The sequence below is a fragment of the Lichenostomus cassidix genome, chromosome 8 (genome assembly GCF_008360975.1).
Source record: "Lichenostomus cassidix isolate B80296 chromosome 8, HeHo_3.0, whole genome shotgun sequence".
Classification (NCBI taxonomy): Eukaryota; Metazoa; Chordata; class Aves; order Passeriformes; family Meliphagidae; genus Lichenostomus; species Lichenostomus cassidix.
Genome location: NC_139489.1, coordinates 12,806,706 through 12,831,119, shown reverse-complemented (window position 1 = coordinate 12,831,119; position 24,414 = coordinate 12,806,706). Strand labels below are relative to the sequence as shown.

Sequence of the window (24,414 nt, the reverse complement as noted above, 5' to 3'; positions counted from 1 at the left end):
GTCTTTTAACTTAAAATTCCTTTTAAAATTCCTATTTCAGCAAGGATTCATTTGGACCCTTGGTACCTCCTGTAGAAAGAATGTAACTGGATATATCCATTATATTTACCAAGGATATAAAAACTCTGTTTTGTCTCAAATTTTCCATGGTGGCTTTTTGCAAGGCCTGATATATTTTATTTCATTTTTAAATTAGGGTTTTGGTTTTTAAATGCTTTTTTATTCTTAACCTTAGAAAACATGCTCTTCTGCAACATCTGACTGGTACTTGACAGCTGTAGCTCTGAAAACCATTTCTACATCTATACCAGAGATGCACCAGCTGGAAGCTGAATGTTTTACATATTGCATTGTCTTGGCAGACACCTTGCAAATGCATTGTCTTGGCAGACACAAGCACTGCAGAAACAGGAGGATCCCTTGAAAATGCAGCTGGGGCATTTGCTCAGCATCAGATGTGCAGATGTGGAGCTTAGGGACAAGGTTCAGTGGTGGACTCAGCAGGGTGAGCTTTACAGTCGGACTTAATGATCTTTTCCATCATTCTGTGATATATCCATGTACAATAATTTCCAAGAGAAACAAGAAGAAAAAATAACATAAAAATAATGAGGTTAAGGAGGAGTTCTAAGGGCATCAGACCCCACTGTCAGAACATTAAAGCAGTAGTCTGCCTACAGCATCTACAATTTTAGAAATCTGAAGAGCTTCTCCTGAAGATTAAGAATACAAAGATACAGGGAAAGCTGCAAGAAGAGAAAATGGTGTAGGTCTGCAGCAAGAACAAGGTCAACATTAGGTTAATTATAGTGGTATTTCAGAGGTTTCAACAGGGAGATTTAAAAATGAAAGAGACAACAAAGAAAACAAAACCAGGAGTTTCAGGACATGGATGAGCCCAAGTTTTGGCCCTGGGAGCAAATGTGAAGTGAAAGCTCAACTCAAGACAAATTCATCTTTCATGTAGGAAGAAAGACTGGTGTTTTTGAAGCACTCAGTAGCTGGACATTGTGGCGTAGACAAAAACTAATAGCCAAGATAGATAGACAGGGAAAAAATATAAAAAACAGCGTGTGTCTTATCTATTATTATTTCTCACATGGCAATGGAGGGAACACAGATTACTGAGTTTTCCGCAATGGTCCCAAGTTAACCATTTGAAAAGAAAAGGCCATGACTTCCAATTTTGAGACACTGAACTTGTGACACCATTAAATACTTGATATTAAAGTACTGTTGCAAAGGACACTAAAAGAAGGTTCTTGTGTTAGCTGACTTACAGAATGTCATCCTAACACTATGTTGCTGAGTAGATGATTAAGAAAGCTGAGCTGACCACAAAAAAACCAAACCAAATCAGAATAAAAGGAGCAAAAAATGCCCTTCATCAAGTGTGCTTAAAAGCTGATCTAATTCCATGTGAGATAAAAAATCCAAATGTGTATTATACATATAGATCCTTTATGTAATAGTCTAAGGACTGCTGAAACAAAGAGGAACTGAAAATATAATAGAAATAAATATAGAAGTAGATATTGTACAGAATTTCTCCTTGTTTTTAAAGTAGTACATCTCAAGGACAATTATGTTAGATAATTTTTCCTTTCATTTAGTAGTTTCTAACCAAAGGCAATTGGCTTAGGCAAAAGAGGAAATGACCTGAAACATATTCTTAGATTTGCTATGTACATACCCATACAAAATTAAAATATTGGCTTTATCTTAGGAAAAATACCATTTGTGAATATATGCATCACAAGCTCAAATAAATTGAGTGTTCCCACATGGTTTCTATATTTTAAAGAGACCAAAATCAAAATATATTTACTGATGTCTTAATGCATTTAAAACCCAAACTCATAATTTACTCAAATATTCCTTCTCTGTCTTCATGGGTGAATGGGCAAAGAGCTCGGAGGAGAAGCAATCACCCTGCAGTGTGCCCTGGACCCATTCTTGCCTAAGTCCAGTTGGAGTAAACTATTTTTCCTCCTGCCTTGCATGCCAGCCAGGAACCCAGGAACAGGGAGGGCTGCTAGTGGATGCCCAAATCTGGTTTTGATAGTAGATGGGATATGGCTAGCACATGCACTGTAATTTAGGATCTTGGAGAGTCTCTCATAATAAAAACATTATGAAATGTCTTACTGGAGACCTTTGGAGGTTTACTAAAGCAAAGGAAGGATTCCACAAAGCCTATTCTCTCCCCGCTTTTCCTTTACACTTTTCCTTCTATGCAATGACTTAAAGATTAGCTTCTGTCACGTTCACAGCACCTGCCTGAACTGCAGAAGCTACTTAGAGCCTGCACCTTCATTTTCTACTCTTACTCTTAAAACTTCTGAGAATTTAAAACGCATCTTTGTCTCAATTGAACTGAATGAAAAGTGGAGTGCATGAGAATGTATGAAAATGAAAGCTTTGATTTTTTTTTTTTAAATTACATAGGTGGTTATCTCCCTGTTAAGAGCAGCCTCAAAGTGTCCCTGAGGAATGGACTTGCTTGATGCACAGAGAGCAAAGCTGGCCAGCTCCCCAAACACCTGGAACCTGCCTGAGCCTGGCTGGGTATTGCCAGGGAGGTCTGCAGGAGACGGGAGAGATCCCTTGGCTCTGGAGATTGCTAATGTATGGGCTCTGCACTGCCCTGTTCTGCTGCCTCATATGCAGTTTCGTGCCTGGAAAAGCTGTATGAGTGTTGCTATAATTGTGTGCACATTACAGTTTGCACTGCTGTGCATGAATCAGCTTCACTGAAGCAGGACAGCTACTTTTCATGTGGAGAAGCCATTATTACTACCTTTTTGAAGGAGAAAAAACGGCTGCTAAACATGCATAGCAGTTAGATGAGAGAAGTGAAGTATTACCTTCATTGCTAAAGCAGCTTATCAACATTCTGTTCCTTGCTGCATACATCTTCTGCCACAGAGCATTTCTCCTGGTATTTACTCTCCTCTGTAGATGTTAATATGTGGCTGTGCCTGTTCATGTCATTTTTAGGGATTTCTGAGGCCTAAAGACCTGTTTTTCTTTTCCCTTTTGACAGTTAGTATCTTTCCTTTTAGCTAGTAGTTCTAACTTCTACTGAGCTGAAATGCAATTGTAAGTGACTTACTGAGAAATCCACTAAAAAGATGTCAGACAATCTTGTCTAACCCAGCATTAGAAACTGTGAAAATAAGGCTGTGGAAAAATACTTATGCTCAGTATTGCACATTAACCCCATATGTCTCCTCTGGGACCTCCCAGCACACATTGCTCTGCACTGCTGGCGCCAAGAAGTTAAAAGGTCTGCGTGGATGCTGTAATCAATTCAGAAGGCAGGTAACGCTGAGCGGATGGGAACAGGCTTCTGGCTCAGCATGAAGCAGCTCCAACTCGGTTTAGCTATAGGACTCAAACTGACTGATGGTATAGAGTAAATAATTCCCTGACTCATTCTCAAACACAGGAAAGCGACACACTTGTATTAAAAAAAAAAAAAAAAAAAGACAAGGAAGGAGATAAAAAGAAAAGCATGAGCCTGCAAACTGAATAAAGTAATTCTATTTCTCTTCACAGGTTCTGCAAATTTGTCTTGCACCGCCATAACGCTGCACAGCTCAGCATGGTGCAGGACAAACAACCCCTCCTTGCCTTTCAGCTATGAGCTATGTCTAAGACCAAAAATATCGCAACATATTTCTCTGAATGGAAACACAAAGAGATCAAAAACGAGAAAAAAAGAGAAATTCTTACCTTGGGCAGGATCAGGTGGGCCAAACTCCAAAGAGTATCGCAGAATGAAGTTGTTATTCCACACATAGAGCTGGTTGTCTCGGGGGTTGTAATCCACTGCGGCGATGTACTGGTACTGGTTGGGGAAAGGAATGTCCACGTGCTCGCCTCTGCTCAGCCTGGTGTTGTAGATGTAATCGATGGCGTTCCTGCCGGTCTCACTCTCGTTGTCCTGGTACACCGACCGCACCACGTACAGGACACCACAGATCATGAAAGCATTGGATGCTGCCCGCTTGTCGTAGCTCGTTTCCCAGGTGGCTTCGAAGCGCAGAGTGTAGGGGTTCAGCTGGCTAATTACTATCATCCCGTTGTTTTGCTCAGTAGCATAAATTACCCACAAGCCATTCTCATCAACTGCCAAGTCAATATCAGTCTTTCCTCCCCATCGGTACGGAGAGGTGTCGTGGTAATTAGCATAATTGATTATGGCCTCTCCACTCTTAATTCTAGTCCTCAAGTCAAATTTAACTATGTTCCGAGTCCTTTCCTTGTTAAAAAAGACAGCGCCGTCATACACTACAAATCCAGTGCCATCCACTCGGTTCGGGAGTTTGTACGTCGTCTGCTGGCGTCCGTTTTGGAAGTCCTCTAAGGAAGCATATTCTATCAAAGTATCGGTGCGATACGGAGTCCATGGCATGAAGTATATTTTATCTGCAGCCTGGAGAGGATCTTTGCACCAAGCACCTGCTTTTTGTTCAGCTTCGTATAAATACGGTGAGTCCACAATTGCTTTCAACGTCCCCGGGCAAACAAAAACTAACAGTCACAGAGAGAAGTAAGACAAGAATTACGTCAAATTAAGACCATCTCATAATAAAAATATAAAAAAGAGAAAAAAAAAGAAAAAAACAAAAAGGTAGGTAAATCATAATGACTGTGTCAGGAAGAAAAAAAAATCAATTTAATTGGCACTAGATTATACCTTATGTTATAATTAATGCAATTATCACCCTTTATCATCCACTTTTCTTAAAGTTACCATGTTCTTGCTGTACCAGTGTGGAAAGTGGATGGGAACTGTTTTCACTAGTACAGACCAAGGCTCAATGGCATACACAGACAGCTGAAAATGTAGAGCTACTCTTGCATTTTCGTTTCAGACTTTTAGTGAGTACACATTAACGCCCCAGAGCTTTTAACTGGTGTGCAGCAGTGTGCTAGGTCATTTCAGTCCAAAAAAAATCACATCAACTTGTTTAGAACTTTAAGAAGTGGTGAGGCTGAAAAAGGAGGTGCCTCGATTAAAAATAAAGGAACAAAACAAATCATCAGGTATATAGAGAAAGCAATTAGGAGCAGAGAAAACAAAACACAACCAAAGCAATGAATGAAACAGACCAGGAAACCCTGTAACCATGGCATGCTATGGAGAGGGTTCTGGAAGCCAGGCAAGATGACACTTGATTAACAAGAATTTACCCAAGGGTGAGAGAAAGAGAGGGAAAGAAAGACAAAGAGAAAGGGAGAGAAAAAAGCAAGGGAGTCTTCCCTCCAGCCCAAGTACTTCAGACACTATACCCCGCCACCTACTTTAAGCAGCCAAGTCACTTTATTGCAAACAGTCGACTTCTTTATGAGGTGTACTTATGAGATCCTGCTGATTATCATAATATAAGAGTGTTGTGGGGAGGGGAAGGGAAGAGGTTAACATCCATAAGGCACATAACAAGGAGCTGGGGTTTGGACTGTATACGTTATTTACCTTTTTGCTCCACTTCTATTTTAAGCATCGGAAGAAAAATAAAAAAGTGCAAGGAAAAAAGAAAGAAGATTAACATAAATTGACTATTAATCTAAAAGATTAAATTAGTAACAGACGCTAAATATAGGGAGAATAAGAACTGCACTATATTGGATAAAGAGAAACAGACAACAGGATAACCTAGCAGGAGAGAGATTCTACGGTTACACAAATGAACATGGATCAATCATTTCAGTAGATTAAGGAGGGAATACAGACATGTTGGCATGTAGTTTCACTTAGTGAACCTGAATAAATGATTTATTACTTTACTAATACATGCTATAGATACTCTTCTTCTTCTAAAAGTATAATGCTAATCAAGTTGTTTTTTAAGCAACATATTAATTTATCATATATGTGCAAGTGCACATATATATATTATATTAATTAGGTAATTAGAAATACAGAATTCAGTATATTAATTATATAGGATTGCATATGTGATTATTAAACCTCCCCCCATCTTTGCATCAGACATTTCCCTGCTTTTCTTTCTTTCAAAGAAAGCAGCTTGCACCCTTTGGCTCTCCTTAGGCTTTATTTTATTTATTTTCCTGAATGTTAATCTTAAGAACTTTTGCCACTTCTTAGTCTATAACTGCAAAATCAGACTAGAAGGAATAAGCAAAAACATCTAGAAAAAAGAAGCAAAAGCACAGTAAGCAAGAGGAAAAGAGAAGAAAAAATTAACCATTAGCTCATTCAGATATTCTCCAGCATCATCGATTAAGCCCGAAACAGCAAGCTAGTATGCAAGGACAGCCATATTGTGTTTAAAACAAACATCCATCCTGCCACCACACATGGAAGACATAAAGCAAACCCAATTAACAAAGTTATATTACTATAGCTATTTTTCCCCAAGGAAGTTTTAAGGAAGTTACAGAAAGATATATAGCTGAAGCCCAGCTAGTAAATAGTTTTTCAATAATTATTTTCAATAAAACCTATTTCATATACTCTGTGGCCTTTGAAGCATGCTCCCTTGGTTTCATAAAATGACCTGGAAAATGACAGATGTACCAATCTGTGTAACAGTAGCTGCTGATACCAGGGAAGTGTATCAAAACTATTTGCACAGCTATTACATTTTCAGTATTACAGTATTATCCTGAAGAATGTCTTTGTATGTTTCATATAAAGTTTTGGATTTTCAGTTTCATTTAATAAAATTACATATGATTATTTTGAGACTGATATTGGCTGATCTTATCTACTGTTTCTTCAGAGAACAATTCCGTAACTTTACAGGGGAACTGGAGGGGGTTAATATTTTCAAAATGATCAGAAGTTTTCCTAGCCTTTGTATTGTTACTTGTCTTTAGGCAAAATACTCGTTTTTCTGCAATTTGTAATTCTGGACTTATCCAAGTAAACAGAAGATGTATTCTGATGTGAATTCTTGGGTTTCACCATTAGTATTAATGACTTTCAGACGATTCTGTTTGTGAACTTCTATGAATGTGCTTATTTCTTACGAATGAGCAATATTGATATTCTACCTGCTTAGAATTAGCAATAGGAGAGGAGGGAAAAACATAGGGATAACTAAAATCATTACTGGCGTGTCTGCTCTGCATGCACTGGTGTACAGCTGTACATTTTTCAGGGACAGATGGGCTTATTGAAATAAACAAATGCTGCAAAGTCCAATCAATACACACAGAGAGAGAATAAAACACTTTAAAATGTTTTCTATTGAATTCTTGAGTCCAAAATAGGCTTAAAATAAAAATGCACAGATGTACAAAATGGCACTTTTGATGTGCATCTTTATAAAAAGGCTGACTTCTGTTAGTCAAAGTGTCAACATACATTGTGCAGCATAAGTGAGAGAAATGTCAAGTGTAGTACTTTCAATTTCTTTGTAATTTAATCGATAACACTCTTTTTCCAGGACAAAGCAATGCCTATCAAATTTGTCTGGAATTTTTGTTAGAGATCCAACTGAGTATCTGAAAAGTTGTTTTGCTAGGGAGGTTTTTTTGTTTACACTTTGAGATGCAAAATAGAAAGCTTTTATTAAGTACTTTCAAACTTAATTAAACTTGCAAAATTAAGTACTTTTAAACGAACAAAGCAGCTATGTATTTCTGTAGGCCAGCAAGACATAGAGGAGCTTATAAACTGCATTTTGTACAACGGTGACAGCAAGTCCAGTGCGTAAGAATTCCCACCTTTCCCCACAAAACCTGTTATGATTGCTGTTTGTCATCTCTCATGGACTGAAAACTACCACAGCGAGACATTGCATATTTTGCAGTCTTGGAAAAGATGAAATTATGAAGATGAAATTCAGGAAAAGTAAGAACCATAACTGAATCTTGGTTAGAAGTGCTGTGATCACTAAACTCCTCTCTTTCCTGGGCCCACAAAAGCTTCTCCTACCTTTGTAACAAGTCTATTTGCACATCTAATTATTTCAGTCATTCTGTAAATTTAGATAGGGAACACAGGAACAACTAAGGAAATAAAAATTTAAACTTGATAACTAGAGTTTACCAGGCATCAAAAAAAGAAACTTGGGAAAATAATAGGATAGGCTTTGTGGGACCAGGAAGAAAGACAGTCAACAATCAAAATGGCTAGTGAAGTACAATGTGATTTGAAATCAACTTTCAAACTCATTTTAGTAACTGGCAATCTTTTTGATGACTGCTGGTAATGACAGGTGATGCCTCTTACAGCTCTGGAATTGGGCAGTGTCATACCTGTACATGCTGCAGTTGACAAACTCCAAAACTTATAGACTTTAAAAAACAGTAAAGTATCCAGAATCCTAAATTATGATAGACACAGAATTACAGAGTTCAAAGGGTAGGCAAATGCAATTGACAGTAAACAAAAATAAACACTTTAAAATTAGAGTAACTACAAGTTAGAGTACAGGGGAGGCCGCGCTCTGGCACTAAACTTCCGAAACTGGAAAAGAAAAGATTCCCGGAGATAGCAATACTTAATCAGTAGAACATATCCACACTTCTCTTCCTAAAACAGCATAAGAAATTATGTTTGAACATTATTTGCATTACATTTTTTCCTCTATGAGCTAGCCTACTGGAACTGGAAACGTAACTTCTTGTCACTCGACTGACCTCATGGTTTGGAATCAGATGCACTGACCTCTTTTCTGAGAATTTGGGAATGAAAGAGTGCTAAAGCAGAAGTGGTCTTTGTGGAACAAAACTTTGGTTAGATTGGGGTAAGACATCACTCCTCAAAAGTGGCACGAGAAGAACAGTTACAACAAGCCACCAATACTACACACAGGAGGAATGGTACTAGGGATCACTGTTTGCAGTAGGCTTCCAATCCTACAAATGGTACAGGGAAAAAAATCAGCAAGCAACCATTTCACAATGACACAGCAGAAATGAAGAAAAAACAGATGATCTGTGCTTGACCTTTAACAACAGTGAAGACTCAGTGTGGTGAAGCAGTACAGAGCAGTATTTCAGTTTCAGAATTCTAAAATTTGCAGGAAACAGTATGGACAGTTTTGACATAACTGTGCTTATGCCAGAACTTATTTCCTTCCTTTCTCGATATATACTCTCACCACAGTGTTTTTGCATCTCAGACTTGGCCTGTTTCCTGTACCAACAGAAAATATGACTTTGGTTAAGGATTACTGCAGATCAAGAAATTCACGCTTAATAATAACTCAAGGAAATGTGATCAGTGTACTGCTCAAATTCCATTGCAAGCACAGCTATTTCTCTGTTGAGTTACGGGACGAGGGAGAAGTCACTGCAAAGAATGACCTTACAAGAAAGCAAAACCAGTTAAAAGTGTCGAATCTGCAGAACTTTCATGAACATGCATGCATGTCAATAAAAAAAAGCATTAATTATTGAAAGGAAATAAGAAGTATGTCTAAAGCTACTGAACTTTGGTGTAACAAAGAATATTGTATAAAATTGCTGAAGTAGCCATAACTCCACACATTTTCCTATCTCAATATGATTACACTATTTACTTTGATTTCAGTGAAAAACTCTATTTTGATAGCTGATTCAAGGCACAAATTATATTTTGTCTTTAAATTAAAAGCGAACATTTCTTTCTCACTCTTTTCCCCTTTGCTTTTTAAGAACACAGTGTGAGTACCTTATTAATGAATTATTCACTCTGAATCTGCATTCATTTATAACGAAGCACAAAATCCTTTTACAATGTCCCCCAACTGTGTCACTTGCCTCTGAATGTCAGTGCTGGGTTTTGTTGTGCACCCAAAGTCACCACAGCAGCAGGTAGCCTTTCAAGTAGATCATGATTAAAATTGAAGTCAATTCCTGCTTTACAAGTCTGTGAGCCAAGCCAATTTGTCAGCAACTGGTTGCGGGCAAAAGTACAAATTCCTATCTGGCCTATTGAATAGCTAATTTGAGTTTGTTTTCTGGAAAAACAGTAGCCTTAAAAGCCAAACACTTAAGAACACAGACAGACACTTGGCCAGCATCACACCATGGCTTCCTTCCACACTTTGTGAAGCTAATTGGAGGCCCTAGTCTGCAAGTGCTTTGCATGCATAATGGGTCCATGGGCCATAAACATATGCTTCTTTTCCATGTAACAGCACTCCAGCTACAATTGTGAGGGCCAGAGGAAGTGAGCAAGAATAAAAAGATTATACTTACTGTAAGGAACACATTCATACTGAACTTCTAGATATTTGTATGTTCCAGGACAAGGATCAGGAAACACATCTGACCCAGTAACTACTATACACTGTGTTCGGTTGTTGCACCTGTAATGGGAAAAGAAAGCAAGCTAATTAATTTAAAATTACATTTAATTTGCAAGTTCATACTAAAGTCCTACATTCAGTGCTAACTCCCTTCACACTTGGGCAGTTCAATCCATAAGACAACAAAGTTAATTAATACTAATTAGCCAAAGTCCAAAGAAGGCTTCAGGACAAAATTTTAGTTCAGGTTTTATACTTTTAAATTTGAAGATCGATGTTATCTTAACTGTCCCCATTGGTAGAGATAGCTGTACCAAGTGCCAAGTTTATACTGATTTGGTACTACTGTTCAATAAAATGAAAACAAAATGCAAAGATGATATGATTGAAAAAATGTGCAGTTTTGAATAGTGAATAATAACAACACTGAGTAATTCCTTCAGTCTTTAGAGACATACATCCTGCTGAATGGTTTTCCATCTCAGAGAGATTTTTCTCGTGATTCAAGGAAATTATTTTGGTTGGAAGAGCTATTGTAGACAAAGAACATTAGCATTTCCATTTTAATTATTTTCAGAGCAATTGATGGACTCAAAGCTTCCTTTGTTAGGCTACAGGAAGCAGTAAAGAATGACCATCTGAAGAAACAAGAAAAACAGTTAAAAAGAAGAATTGCAAGAAAATTAATTAAAATGTATTTTTGAGGAGAATGAAGCATAAAAATTATTTGCTTAACAATGAAAGAAAATGCATTTTGATAAAAAGAACATTATTACATTGCCTCTAATTATGAGGACCTATGGAACATAATGATTTTGAAGGGTTTTAAAAAAATAGAAAATATTTTTTAGACTACTATTTTTTTCCAGAACAAAAGAAAAAGAAACCCAAACAAACAAATATTAGCTTGGAAATGAAAAAATAACCTTGAAGAGATGCTCAAAATGTAATACAGAAAAACAGTCACAAGGAAGAGGAAGGAAAAAAAGAGAAGGTCAGGGAGTTTGGTGACTAAAAGGGAAAGAGCTTGGCTGATCTTCTCAGGGGTTAGTTTTGTTTGTCAGCAAACTGAATAACAGAAGTCTGAATTTAAGTAATAGACTAGCCTTTGACTCCAGCTGTACATCAACTTCTCCATTGCCCTCCTTCTTCCCATACTCCCTGAACACCACATATCCCAAGCTAAAATAATCTGTCTTGTATCAGTGGCTTTCCACAGCTGTACAGTGCCAACAGGTATTAGAATAATCCATGATGCCTCATAAAAGGTAGAGCAAACTCATTCAAAGAACTCTAATAAAAATCACTTCCTTTTTTATACAGTAATCAAACTAGCACAGAGCTAGTCAGGACATGTTGTGCCTCTCTGCTGAGCAAACTCAGAAACAACAACTCTTCCAACTCAATTAGTTAACTCTTCTTTTCTTTTTCCTCTCCTTTTTAAAAGTTACTTATTTCTGCCATCATAAGGCTCATAATTGCAGAACTAATTGGAAATAGTCAGGGATTTCTGTATATACACAACCATGGATAGAGATAGATGGTGAGGAATTCATCTGCCACGTTTTCCAGAGGGCTCAGCCAGGTCTCCTGCACAGCTATTGCACAAACAATGTCACTCCCATCCCAATGGCACGGTCAGTCAGTGCAGTGTGTTGGAGAGTCTGACACACCCAGTGGCTTCAGAGCCAGGCTGAAGTGGTGAAAGGTGCACCCAACTTGCTGAGAAAAGCATTGTACTCAGTCTGTAACACTGAAAATGTACACACAGCCCCTCAAAGTGCTGCTGTTGTGTGTGTGGTGTAGATGGAGGCTGTAGAAGCAGGAGAAGGCAACGTGGACCCAAAGCTCACAGGCCTCTCTGAATATCCCCAATACAGGGCTTTTTATGTGCCACACCTCAGGTACTCTAATCAGGATGAGAAAATCTGGGATGTAAGATTTTATAACAAATTTCTTTAAATTTGTGTTTCTTTAGCAAAAACCTTATGCTGAAACCAAAATAATTCCTACAAGACTTCTCCTAGTGCATCATTCAGTATGATGGTTTTCACAGCTTTGAGATATATGAAAATTTGATTTTATACTCAAATGAGCAGCAATTAAGACAGAATTATTTATTTCAAAATAAAATGAGTACATGTTGGGAGAAATTGCTTGAGAATGAAACTAACCAAGGTCATATTTAGCGGTGGGAAAAAGATGGACTCATTTCCCTGTGAAGAGTTGTTTTCTACAGTTTCATTTTCCCCCAGTGAAAGATTCATAATGCTGCCATCAGCCAGGAAAGTGAGAAGAGCTTCATACTAGATTTTATCAAAAGGATGTGTAATAATAATTCAGAAGAAAATGCAGGGTTTCTTTCCATGTACAGTAAGTGTCAGTGTCAAACTTCAGGCACTGAGTGCTCTTTATGGGAAATTCATGACACTCTAAAAACTATTTCTTTATGAAAAATTTCCCCTGCTGTGCATATGGTAGCCTTTTGCCTACTTTTGGTCAGACCCAAAACCCCAATTCAAAACCAACAAGCCATGCTTACTGCTGCAGTACACAGCAGTGCTACCAGGCCCATCAGCACTTCCCCAGGAAGTGCAATTACTTGAATAATTCCATGAATGGAGTATTTGTGCTTAAAGTTGTAGATTTTCACATTCAAATCACTGATTTTGCTGCACTGTTTGGCTGCATTTTATAAAACCTGAGTAATTTTCATATAAGGTTCTAAGTTTCATGCACTTCTAAGGTTTCAAATAAGAGACACTTGATCAGGATAGTCACAGTTTAAGAAGATGAAATTCAGGTAACTATTTTTTACCTAGTTAGAGGTCATATTTCCATTAGATTGAGACCTTCAAGAAAAACCAACAGCAACTACAGCAGCTGTCAATCCCAATTCATGAGTTAAAGAGATGAAGAATATGTGGACTTTGTAGAGGTAGTTCTGAGACAAGTAATTTAGGGAATTTACGGTACTGTGATTTGTTCTCTGGATAAGTTAAAGCCTTCTGTCTGCTGCACTGTTTTTCTCTGGTAAAAAACCAGGGATACTTCTCTGTTAGCTATTGGCCTATACTTCTGCTGCTGTCTGCAGAACCTTTTTACAAACTAGTAAGGGTCTCAGTTGGGCTTTTTCAAGTCAAGAAGCACTGAATTCTGTGGTGTATTGGACAAAAGAGACTCCATTCGCCACAAAATAGCACTTAACAAGAGATTATCCTACATGGCTACAGATTATCAAAGCTACCTCATCACTGCCATAGCAGACCTTAATAATTCTGAGAAATTTTTATACTTAGAAATACTGTGCACAAAGAAGAGGATATTGCACTGTTACAGCCTTAAATCTGGAGATCCATTCCTTTTTGCAATGGACAAACGCCTCTTGTGTCACAGGATTCCCCAAAACAAGATTATTGAAGAAGTAAAGTACCTGGGAATTTGCAAAACTGGCCTAGACAGCATCAGAAAAAACAGTTCTAAACTTTAAAAACCTTAACTGGCAAATAACTTGAAATCCTTCATTCATTTTAACCAAAGTTATTTCTTCTATACAATACACTGTTAATTTGGTCCATCTATCCAAACCCTTTTTGAATTGTTCCAACGAAGGCATGATACAAACCAGCTGTAATTTCTGCAAACTTAAGAAGACAAATCACTAATACTTTGGTGTTTCAGTGTTTGTAATCTAGTGTTTATGTTCTCTGTAGGTTTTAAGTACCATTTAAGTATTCTGCAATCTACATAACTGCATATTTCCCCAGCATATGTTAAAATATGGTTATTTTTAGGGGTTATGTACAATCTTAAAATTCATATGATCTCACTCAGAAATGTCTTCATGCTTAAGGAGAATTCACAATATTCACAAAGACTTATGATAAAATTAGTGTCATTTACAAGGAAATACAGCAGATCGGCAAAGAACTCTGTATAAACTCAGTAAAAGTTGATTTAGGAAAGGCAATATACGAATTAAATTTGAAACACTAGTTAGGAAAGGACTAACTGTAGTAGTGAAAAAAATGATAATTCAGGTTCTTGCGCTAGCAGCGACAACATCTTTGCAAGGGGAAATGCAGGAATTACCACTATTCTCATGAATGCAAGGAGCAATTGTGTACTCTGACACTCATTTCTTCTGTATTTTAGTATGAATGAAGAAAGGTTACATCTTCATAATGCACATGCATCACTTAGAGTAATCTAAAAATCAAATGGAGTGTTTAATTAACAGTTACAGTATAATGTCTGAACTCCTTTCACCTCAGGAAGAAGACTGTGCAAATGAGGAATGGCCCTTCACATTTCAGATGAATGCAGAGAGAAAAAGGAAAGTAAAGCAGCTCCAGCAGGGCTGTTATTCTCTTCTGCTCATGATGTAGCCATGTCCCTGCTGCATCCATCCTCTCTGCTCAGCTTTAAGGACAGCTGTATTTGCCACAATAATTTGTTTGTATTTCAACTCTAATCTTGACTTGTACAATTCCCAACAAATTGCTTTTGCTTTTTTTTTAATTTATTATTATTATCTTATGCTTGTTATTGCACTTTTTCATGTGCAATGTATGGAGATGAGATTCTATGTGCAATCTATTGTGTGAGGTGTTTTAATCAATAATCTTGTTCTGCTGATTAAGCAGGGGCTTCTGTTTTGGCAAGATAACATTAGTTTCTCCTGTCATGCTCCCAAAGCTATTGGGAATCTTCAGCAGATCATTAGATATGCTACAATAAAGCTTTGGTACATTCTCTTTTCTTTCTTAAATTACTTCTTCACTCTCCTATCATTCCTCGTCACTGCTGGCACTGCATTATTATTACAGCTCCCCTGAAACTTGCACTAGAGCTATGTCTGCAGGCCATAGGATGCCATTTTCAATTGAAGCTTCTGCTTGAAAATATAAATTAAGAAAATTTCATTATCTCCTGCCAAGGGCCATTATTCACCATTGTTCTAAGGAAAATTAAAAATGCACAGTCTATGGACTTGAACAAATACTCCACCATTAAAATGAAAAACACAGTGTATCATGACTAGACCAGAAAGTGTTTCTCAGATCAGTGAGATCTGAGAAACAGATTCTGGAAAGACATTAGCATTACATGGATCAAATCAACTCGCTGAGAGAAGAGGTCATCTTCATGGGCAAGTCACATCGGACCCAAAAAGATATTTACAGATCTTTTTCAGGTGGTTCTTGCACTTTGGAAAAATAAGGTAAGGATGAAATAATGCCCACATTGCAATTTATCCTTCATATGCTTTTGTTTTGCATGCATAACTTTGACAAAGATAGTAACATAAAAGAAACATCAGTTAATTTTGAAAAGAATATGAATTAATGTATAGCCAGAAAAGAACTATCAAAATAATTTTGGGTATTCCTAATACTGTATTTCTGTGAATGCAGTGTTTCCTTAAGTAGGGTAAAATGCAAACACAGGAAAACAGTCACATGCAATTCACTATTTGAAAAAAAATTAAAAATCCACATTTAATAAATGAAATTCAAATTTTAATGACGTTGATATATTTTAAAAAACTATCTTGGTATGTTTTGAAACTTTCAAGTCAGTTCTGACGATATTTCTCTTTCAGCATATTGATTAAATACTTAAAAGCCAGCACGACGGCATGTTCCTGCATATCGCCTGCAGCAACCTGCTTAAACACCACTTGAGGCACGTAAACTCCGAGTTGTAGCACCACATACTCCATATGGTCTTCTTGTTCCTTATTCACCCTGGGTGAGCTGCAGTCTGAGTAAAAAGATGTGGGAATATGGGATGAATGCACTTCATGTAGTGACTTACACAGAAAAATTCCTGAACCTCTTTACCCAAAGTAGCTGTCTTTACAGATGTATTCCTAATGGTGTACAACTGCCATGTGAGATGTGTTACTGCTTTTGTATGCATATTCACTAAACCTCCACTCCTTGTCATTAAACACAAAGTTACATATCTATGAAGATATCAGATATTACTTATATGTTATGTTTTATTAATTTTGTCTTGGAAAGTACACACAAAACTTACATATAAAATAGCCAGAAAACAGATTTTATTGGTGACTCTCCTATGGCTGCTAAAACAGTGAGGCATCCTAGAGCTTGGTTTGAAAATTGATGAACCAGTTGTGGGATTTTCTATGCACTTAGCAACATGACCATTACAGTAACAAATCTGGGGGACTTGGATGAAAAATATTTAGTGGAAAGAAAAAGAAAAGGTTATTTTTTTCCTTCTGTTTTCTTTTTAAATATAATATTGATGATTTGTTGAATCTTCCTAATTACCAACTAAACATATATAAGGAAGCTAAATAGTGTATAATTAAAATTGTAGGAGAAGGTGCACTGTAGCCTTGTTTCCTTTTGCCCAATAAAAAAAGGCAATAATATTTAATTGTGCTTGCTTTATACAATGTAATCTTGTGGGAGTCTAAGGGTACGCATTAAGCATAAAAACTCCAAATAGACAATAAAACACAGCATAAAATATGCAACTCCCATAGGCCTTTTCTTAGAATTACTCAGTCTGATTCACTATCAATGAATGTGTATCAGACTTGTACGGCAAAGTAATTTAACAATATTTCTTGCTTTCAATCTCCTCTTACACCTTTAATACATTTAGTTATGACCCATTTGCCTTTTAGTATTCATGTCTCTGAGTTCAAAGCAGTCACTGTTAAAAGGAGGAATCTTCTCACTTACTCGCATCTAAGATATCAGAAATAGTTTTTTCGTTACAGTTCATCCTTGCTCTAGTGCTTTGCTTACTGGTGTAAATGCTATTATTATGGGGTTATCATTAACCTGAAACTGGAGCATCAGATAAAACAGGGAGAGGGGAAAAAAAAAGAAAAAGGAAAAGAAAATGTGGATTCCAGTGGAATACATAACTCCGGCTTTCTCTTGGTAATTTCAGGTGCTTTTATAATCCCACCTTTCTATCTCTACTGCTTTTTACCACATATACCAAAGGCTTACTAGACAAATCAGAGCTTGTGAGGATATGGCTGTAAATCAAAGACAGCAAAACTAAGTATCAAAGATGCAATGAGGTGTGCAAAGTAAATGGAACAATCTCCTGGTGAGGTCTGTGTAGGTGCAAACCCAAACCCCATAAGGGTATGAAGCAGAAGAGACCTTATTTTTAGAGAAAATGTTTCTAATGCAACCCCACGTGAGGAATAAGAAATTGAAATATTGTAATTTTTATAATAATAATGTCATATTATTTAAGTGCATGCATATTTGCAAGCAAGCTGCAGCGTGGGATTACAGGCACTGTACATCTCAGAACACCAGCTAAGCCAAGCAGATCCGCACTGCTGAAAAGTAATAAGTTCAAAAGATCCAATTAAATGTTTCACCATTTAGACAAAATAAATAGCCTGCAGCTATGCTTACTTACTAATGAAAACTTTAGTAGTGCAGCATCGTCGTATCTGAGCAATTTGCACAGATTATTCACACCGAATGAGCACGAGTGCAGCATCACGCCTCGTGTGCTGAGCAGGTTTCAGGGGAGAAACGTGGGGCTGTGTAATAAACCCAGAGCTTTATGAAGGGGCATTTATTTCACAGGCACAGTGCTAGAGCAGGGCTATAGAAAATCCAAGAGAAAATCCTGAAGCACAGTGTCTGATCCTTAGGAATAACACTGCAACAGACTTGCAGGAGGAGAGACTACCAGGTAGAGAGTATAGGATAAGAGTAAAAACCCTTTAAAATTCTTTTTTTGCAGCACTGTTGATCTTTTTTATCCATGGCTTGGCATGCAGCATATCCATAACGTAGTTAAAAGTTATATAACTTAAGACAGCTTCTGAGTCATTATTAAATGAGTAACTCAAAGAGTTACAATATTGAAAACATGTAGCTTTATCCTTCACGTTAATTTGCACAGATCTGAAATACATTTTTAAAAATCACCCACTTTAATTACTAAAATAAGGTATTTTAAATGACAGGTATGATTTGATACTGCAACTTTTGAAACATAGAAGCCCTGTACACTTTCAATGCTCACACTTCACCAGACCTCCAGGTCTGTGCAATGCAAATTCTGCTTGATTCACTATGGCTCTCCCAAGTTTAACACATCTCTTCTGCTTACAGAAATGCATATTCAACGAAAACCTCTTTTGCCTCTAACAGGAAACTAAGATTTAGTCATTTATAGAATTGGTCACTGAGACAACCAGATTCCACAGAGTCCTTTGGCTTCCCTGTGCAATGGGAAGGATGAGGACAATTTCACATGGGGCATGCAGTGAGGGCAACCCTAACTCAACTTTAACATGTGCATTCACCTTGAATAATTAAAAATATTATAGTCTGTATCAATTAGGAGAAATTATTTATAAAAATGTTCACCTATTGCAGTTTGCATATGGAAAAATGATCATATTTTTAACAAGGGAAATGGGAAATCGCTGTGGGATGCCCTACTTAGATTAAATTAGCAAGATCTTGTTATCAGACCATATAAAAGATACACCATAATAAGACGTGACCTTGCAGAACCTTGGAGCCAATCTGTGATTTTTTCCCCTATAACCCTTCCTAATTATCTGCAAAGTTACAGACCCTTTTGTGGCAGATTATTTTTCTATGAATAGTGAGGGGTTTTGGGCTTTTAAATATTTAATTAGTCTTCTGATATGAGAATTGTTGCACATGCCAACTGCTTCGATTTTCAAACTGTGTTCATCCTAATTATGTTCAGATTTAGATTGGTCATCCCAAACCTCTCACTCTTGTAATTATTTACTCCTTAAAGATCATTCAGCAGAGAAATATTTTTCACCCTTATGGCTCTTTCTTTCCACAAATGGCTTTTCTGGTCCGTTAATTACCCACTCAGAGGATTAGAGTTTGTAATAATGCAAGAGATCCTGCATGTAAGATGAGTTTTACAGGGTGAAAAAGAATAAATTGTTTTTTGTAAACTTGCCTTGGGGACTATCCCCTTTTTGGGCTATCATTTTCATCAACAGAGGCCATGTACCCACTGCTGCATATCCACCAATTCCATAGGGCTGCAGAGTGACTCATTTGTATGGCTCAACAGAACTCAGGGCAAAATGCTGAGCAAGAGGCAAAAGACAATTTGGTTATTTTAAGAGATTTATAAAAGTGCAATCTGCTAGCAAGAAGGTACAGTCCTTTTTACCGTAATTTTTAATGTAGATTTCATGGCCTTAAAGTTACGCATATTTAACAGATAACTAATAATAAAATTACAACTTCTCTCATTTCATCTGCTGATTTTTTCCATAAGTGCTGTCCCTTGGTAGATCTTTAATCAACTCTGTAACAGTGGTGTCATTTCCTATTAAAATGTGTCTGAGAGTCCTCACTACAAGTACTTTCTTTTCTTCTGAGAGGAATGCCTGTCACAAAAGCACTGTTATTCATTACCCACAGTGATGTCTGGATCTAATTATCATCTGGAAAGCTTGCAGGGCTTCCAGGTATAGGACTTCCCCTGCAAAAGTATGCTGTTCTAACTTGGAAAGCACAATTCCACTTTTTCTTTGGAATCTGAAGTTAAGGGACTAAGTTACTGATTTGAACTGTACACTCTCTGGTTCCTGGAACTTCCAGTTTTAAGCCCAGCAAAGTTTAGGGGACTACTTCTGTTTGCTTGTTCCCACATCTGCAAAAATCCTGTCTATTCTGCAGCTGGCTTTTACACAAGCCAAGCAGATTCACCACTGTAAAACAGAAAGCAGAAAATTCACTGGCTTCACTTTGTCAATGCATAGATAATCTTTAATTGTGTCAAAAATATTCATGATCTAATCCTTTTATCAAAGTGTCTACCACTGAAGGAGTGTCATGTGCCTGCACAATTAAAAACCGCATGTTAGCCATACATAATACTGTGTTACATTTGATGCAAATCCTTTACTATTGAAATAAGCACTGGGCTGACAGCAGGAAGTGGCTGATAAGAAAGCAACAAGGCACTGCTGATGGCATTCATGATAACTGAGCTCTAACTCATATGTGTTCTGTCTACAGTACATTACCCAAAGTGCTCCTGTTTTAAATGTGACTCCAGGAGGTGTTCTTTTGCTGTATCTCTGTCACAAAGGCAGCAAAATTATCCAAGAAAGCTAAATACACAAAGTAAATTATGTTTTTCATACCCACCAGTGATGCTGGCACCAGAATAATGTACTGAAAGTAATATCACTGCTGCTACATCCTAGATGAGAAAACACCTACAGTTTCATGAGTGTAATAGTATAGTTGAACTCAATGCCTGTAATAAATTCAGTAAACAGGGAAGGATTATGGGTTCAGAACTGTCATGTTATTGCTACACTTACAATCCAGCCTAAAAGAAAGTATTTAATGGAGCAAAAACTCTTGAGTTATGGTGGAAAAATTTCACAGTGCTGCAAAAAGGTGAGTATTAAACACATTTCCAAATTACTCCTTCATCATGTAGTTATATATCACAAGAAGCAAGGTATCTGAGAAGCAATGAACAGTGAGGCTAAATATCACAGATTACTACTAAGAAGGCAATATAGATGCCTTTGAGGCTAAAACAGCAAAGTACACATCTTGCCAGATGAAACATTGGACAGGCTGGTGTCTTTGAGAAGGACTAAGATTTCTTCCTCCAAGGTCTTCAAAGTGCATGATTTTGGTCAGGGCAGCTTGCCCAATGAAATGATTTTTCTGCCTCATTTCTTCTGCGTTCATTCTGTTTTGCATGTGTGTGTGTGGATGTAGTAAACAAATTAAAATTCAAAGATTCCTTAGTTACTGTATTACTGGGTAAACCCGAAAAAAATGGCTTTCAATAGTAAATTTGTAGTAAAGCTTCCGTACTGCAAGTGCATTATAAATCAGGTTTGACATGGAAAAAAATTCCTCATGGTAAGAACCTTTCCTTCCCATTGATATATCTACAGCAGGCTAAAAATATCCTGAATACTGAGTATTCGGTCTGTGAAACACTCTTAAGACTGCATTAACTTCATTGCAGTAACTTGTTTTATAGGCTCAGTTCATCATGACCTATAAAATGTTAAGCTGAAGTGCTTTAAATATCTGCTAACACCATGTGCAAGCCTGGGAGTACAAGGCACTGTGCTGTGAAGCGGCAAAGACAGTGCTCTTCTGAGAAAGTAGCACGCACTCTTATGTCACTGATATAAACAGGGTAAGCCTGCTAAATAATGTATGAAACAGGCAGCCAATCTTTATATAAAGCAGGAATTCTAGTTGAATTCTTTGTGCAATTTATTTTACCAGTATGATATTAGCTTTTGAAATTGGTTCTTAAAAACCATAGAGGTTGAGTGTCATTCTAGACTAAAGGACACACACACAAACTCCTTTCATTCACAGTTATTACATGAAGAGGAAAAAAATACTTCTTTCATTTGTGGCAGTAGTATTTGTGCTAGTTATTGTTCTGCAATATGTAGAAGATAAAATGCAAAGAGGGAAATTATCTATGTCTTTCAGTAATCATGGCCCATTTATTAAGCAATTAAATTGCAATTTTATTATTAGAGAGGAAAAAAAGAAATGCTGTAAAACACCAGTATTGCTTGTATGTTTGATCCTTAAACTCTTCCGTTTCAGCAACCTCATTAATGCCAAATGACACAAACATGGCCACCCCTTTTTAGAATGTATACCCTGGGCACAGGCAGAATCTATGGGATTCAATAAAGATTCTTCTTGTTCAATTCAACTAAAAGCTTAATTGAGCCACAAAGGTCAGAAGGTTCTTTTTATTGTAAGTAGGAGATTATTCTGTGGAGGAAGGAAATTTACAGAATATGAGATCTGCTAATTTCGATACTACTCTGTAGTTAGTTTTTAATTTTTAAACCCATGTAACTCTTCTATTTCTTTCCTCTGAATTAAACATCTTCACCGTTATAATCTTTAAATTCTATTTCCTTTGTGTTACTAATGAAAACTTTTCACTCTCATGGCTACTGCTGACTTTTAACACTAGAAACTACTCATAATTTACTTACATATATTCAATTCATATTAATCTGTCCTAATTTATGATCTATACCCTGTTCTGCCCATCTTCATGTACCTTTTCCATGTCAGTTCTGTTTACTAAGTGATATTCAACAGATTTCCTATAGTGCAGTGAACCTTAACAGGCAGCTTTTAATTGCCTCGCATAGGAAACCACATCACTATTAATTCCACAGCAACAGTATAAAATAAAACTATTGCTTCTCAGACTCTAGAGCAATTAGACCTCTCGGCTATTTGGCTAACTCTGCTTCATGATACCCAGTGCAGTTAATTATATTTTTTGATGTTAATAGTCTCTGTCAGTTTCAAGCATAACTCCTCTTTGATGAATATTTAAATTATATTTGAATAAAAAAATAATCTTGGTTACATTTCATATTCAGCAGTCATCATAGCTTAATAAAGGTCTCCTCAGAAAGGGTTGAGATAAATGGCTATATGAACACATGTATAAAGTCCTAAATCAACTTATCAGATAATGTAGCTGTTTTGGCTAAGTATTATAGAGATTTTATTGGGGTGGGAGGAATTAATAGGCTTCAACTATTACATTATTATTCTATATTAACTAAATTTGGCTCAGCAATATATAAGTAAATCAGAATTTTTTAATAATAAAGTCCTGACTGCAACTGAACCAGGAACTTATATTGGCTAGACTAGAAATACGAAAACCATGCAAAATTCATGCAAACTCATTCAAGAGGACACAAAATTCAACTGAAAGGTGCTGAAGGTTAAACAATGTTGTCTCAGTCAAGTTCTCAAAAAATTAGCAAATCACTAAGAGAGGTAATTACACACCCCAAACATATTAAACGTGATTAACTGGGCTAAACAGTGTGCACACCTAGTGGAGCCCATTTCTACAAGGAGAAAAAAACCACAAGAAAAACACAGGCTGAAGCATGTATTTTATATGATGCCCAAATACACAAGCACCAACATATAATACTTCAAATTTTCTGTATACATATGTATAGTTAGTCACATTTTCACCCCATGAATAGCAAGGAAAGACTGATGAGTATGTATATATGATCCTGCCAGATAAGAGATACGCTGACTTAAGAAGAATTTGATTGTGGTTTTGCCAATAATAAAAGAGGAAAACTACTTGAATGCAAGATATGAAAACGCTAAATAGAATATCAAGCTACACCCTAGTAAAATAATTAATCCCATCTTTTTTGAAGCAAACTAAATCTAAATTTTAAATGTAATTAGTTGGTATGAATGGTCCTTTTGTTGTTTCCTTTGTAGCTTGTCCAGTGCTGTGACTACAGCCACGTGCCTGTGTGTTATGCCCTTGCACGTGTAATAAAATTTCTCCTGCAGAAAATTGAAATAGAACACACTGCAAAATGATGATCAAGTACCACTGACAGCTATTTCCCCTCACCTGACTGCTAAGAACCTCGTAATATGAGGATTTGTGTTTAATTTACTAAGTAATGCCATGATAGAGCAACCCCATTAATAAAACCCCCTATTTTTAATGAGAAAAACTACACCTACCACTTTCATATTAAGAATTAATGATAGTGAAAATACACAATGCCAGATAAGGTTCTTCTCAGTCATGGGTACGATTGTTTTCTGCTGTAATAACGCCAAGCACTACGGTGTGTTTCGGGAACCTTCTAGGCTCTGTGCTTATGCCTTGTTCACGAAAACAGTCTACACGTATTTCTGCTTTTTTCTTTGTATTTGAGTCACAACTAAGTCTTGTGACTAACACATAGAAAACAAAACAAAAATCAATCTAGCCACGGCTCGGTATTGTGAAAAGCTTAGATTCAAAATAAAGGGCATTTTAAGCTTCTGCTGCATCAAAATAATCAGAGGGTTGACTGCTGTACTAAGACTTATGTCTGTTTCAGATTAATAGAAATCTCCATTTTAAAAGGGTGCTTAAGAAAAAGACATCTAATGTTGCTAACGTTGTGTGGTAAATGTTTTGTGAAGCAGCTGTAAGCGAGCTGAAACAGAAAGTGCTGGCATGCCAAAGCAGAAGGACCTCGATGTGAGATCAGCATCAGCACCACAAAACCTCCGGCGGGGAAATTCCAAGAACGTACTCGATCCACAACAGCCTGCGCTTCCCTGTCAGCAGCACTGGGATTTCTCTGACATAAAAAGGAAAG

At 36.9% G+C, this 24,414-nt stretch overlaps 1 protein-coding gene across 16 annotated transcripts in view; it reads right to left on the bottom strand.

Moving 5' to 3' along the window:
* ADGRL2 (adhesion G protein-coupled receptor L2) overlaps window positions 1–24,414 on the bottom strand; it is a 381,333-nt gene that overhangs the window by 40,861 nt on the left and 316,058 nt on the right. For all 16 annotated transcript variants that reach the window (XM_085067912.1, XM_085067913.1, XM_085067911.1 and 13 more), the window contains 2 exons: window positions 10,168–10,277; window positions 3,739–4,539 (listed from right to left, as the gene is read on the bottom strand). In XM_085067912.1, coding sequence (XP_084924038.1) covers window positions 3,739–4,539; window positions 10,168–10,277 — 911 coding nt within the window. The remainder of the gene's footprint in view (window positions 1–3,738; window positions 4,540–10,167; window positions 10,278–24,414) is intronic.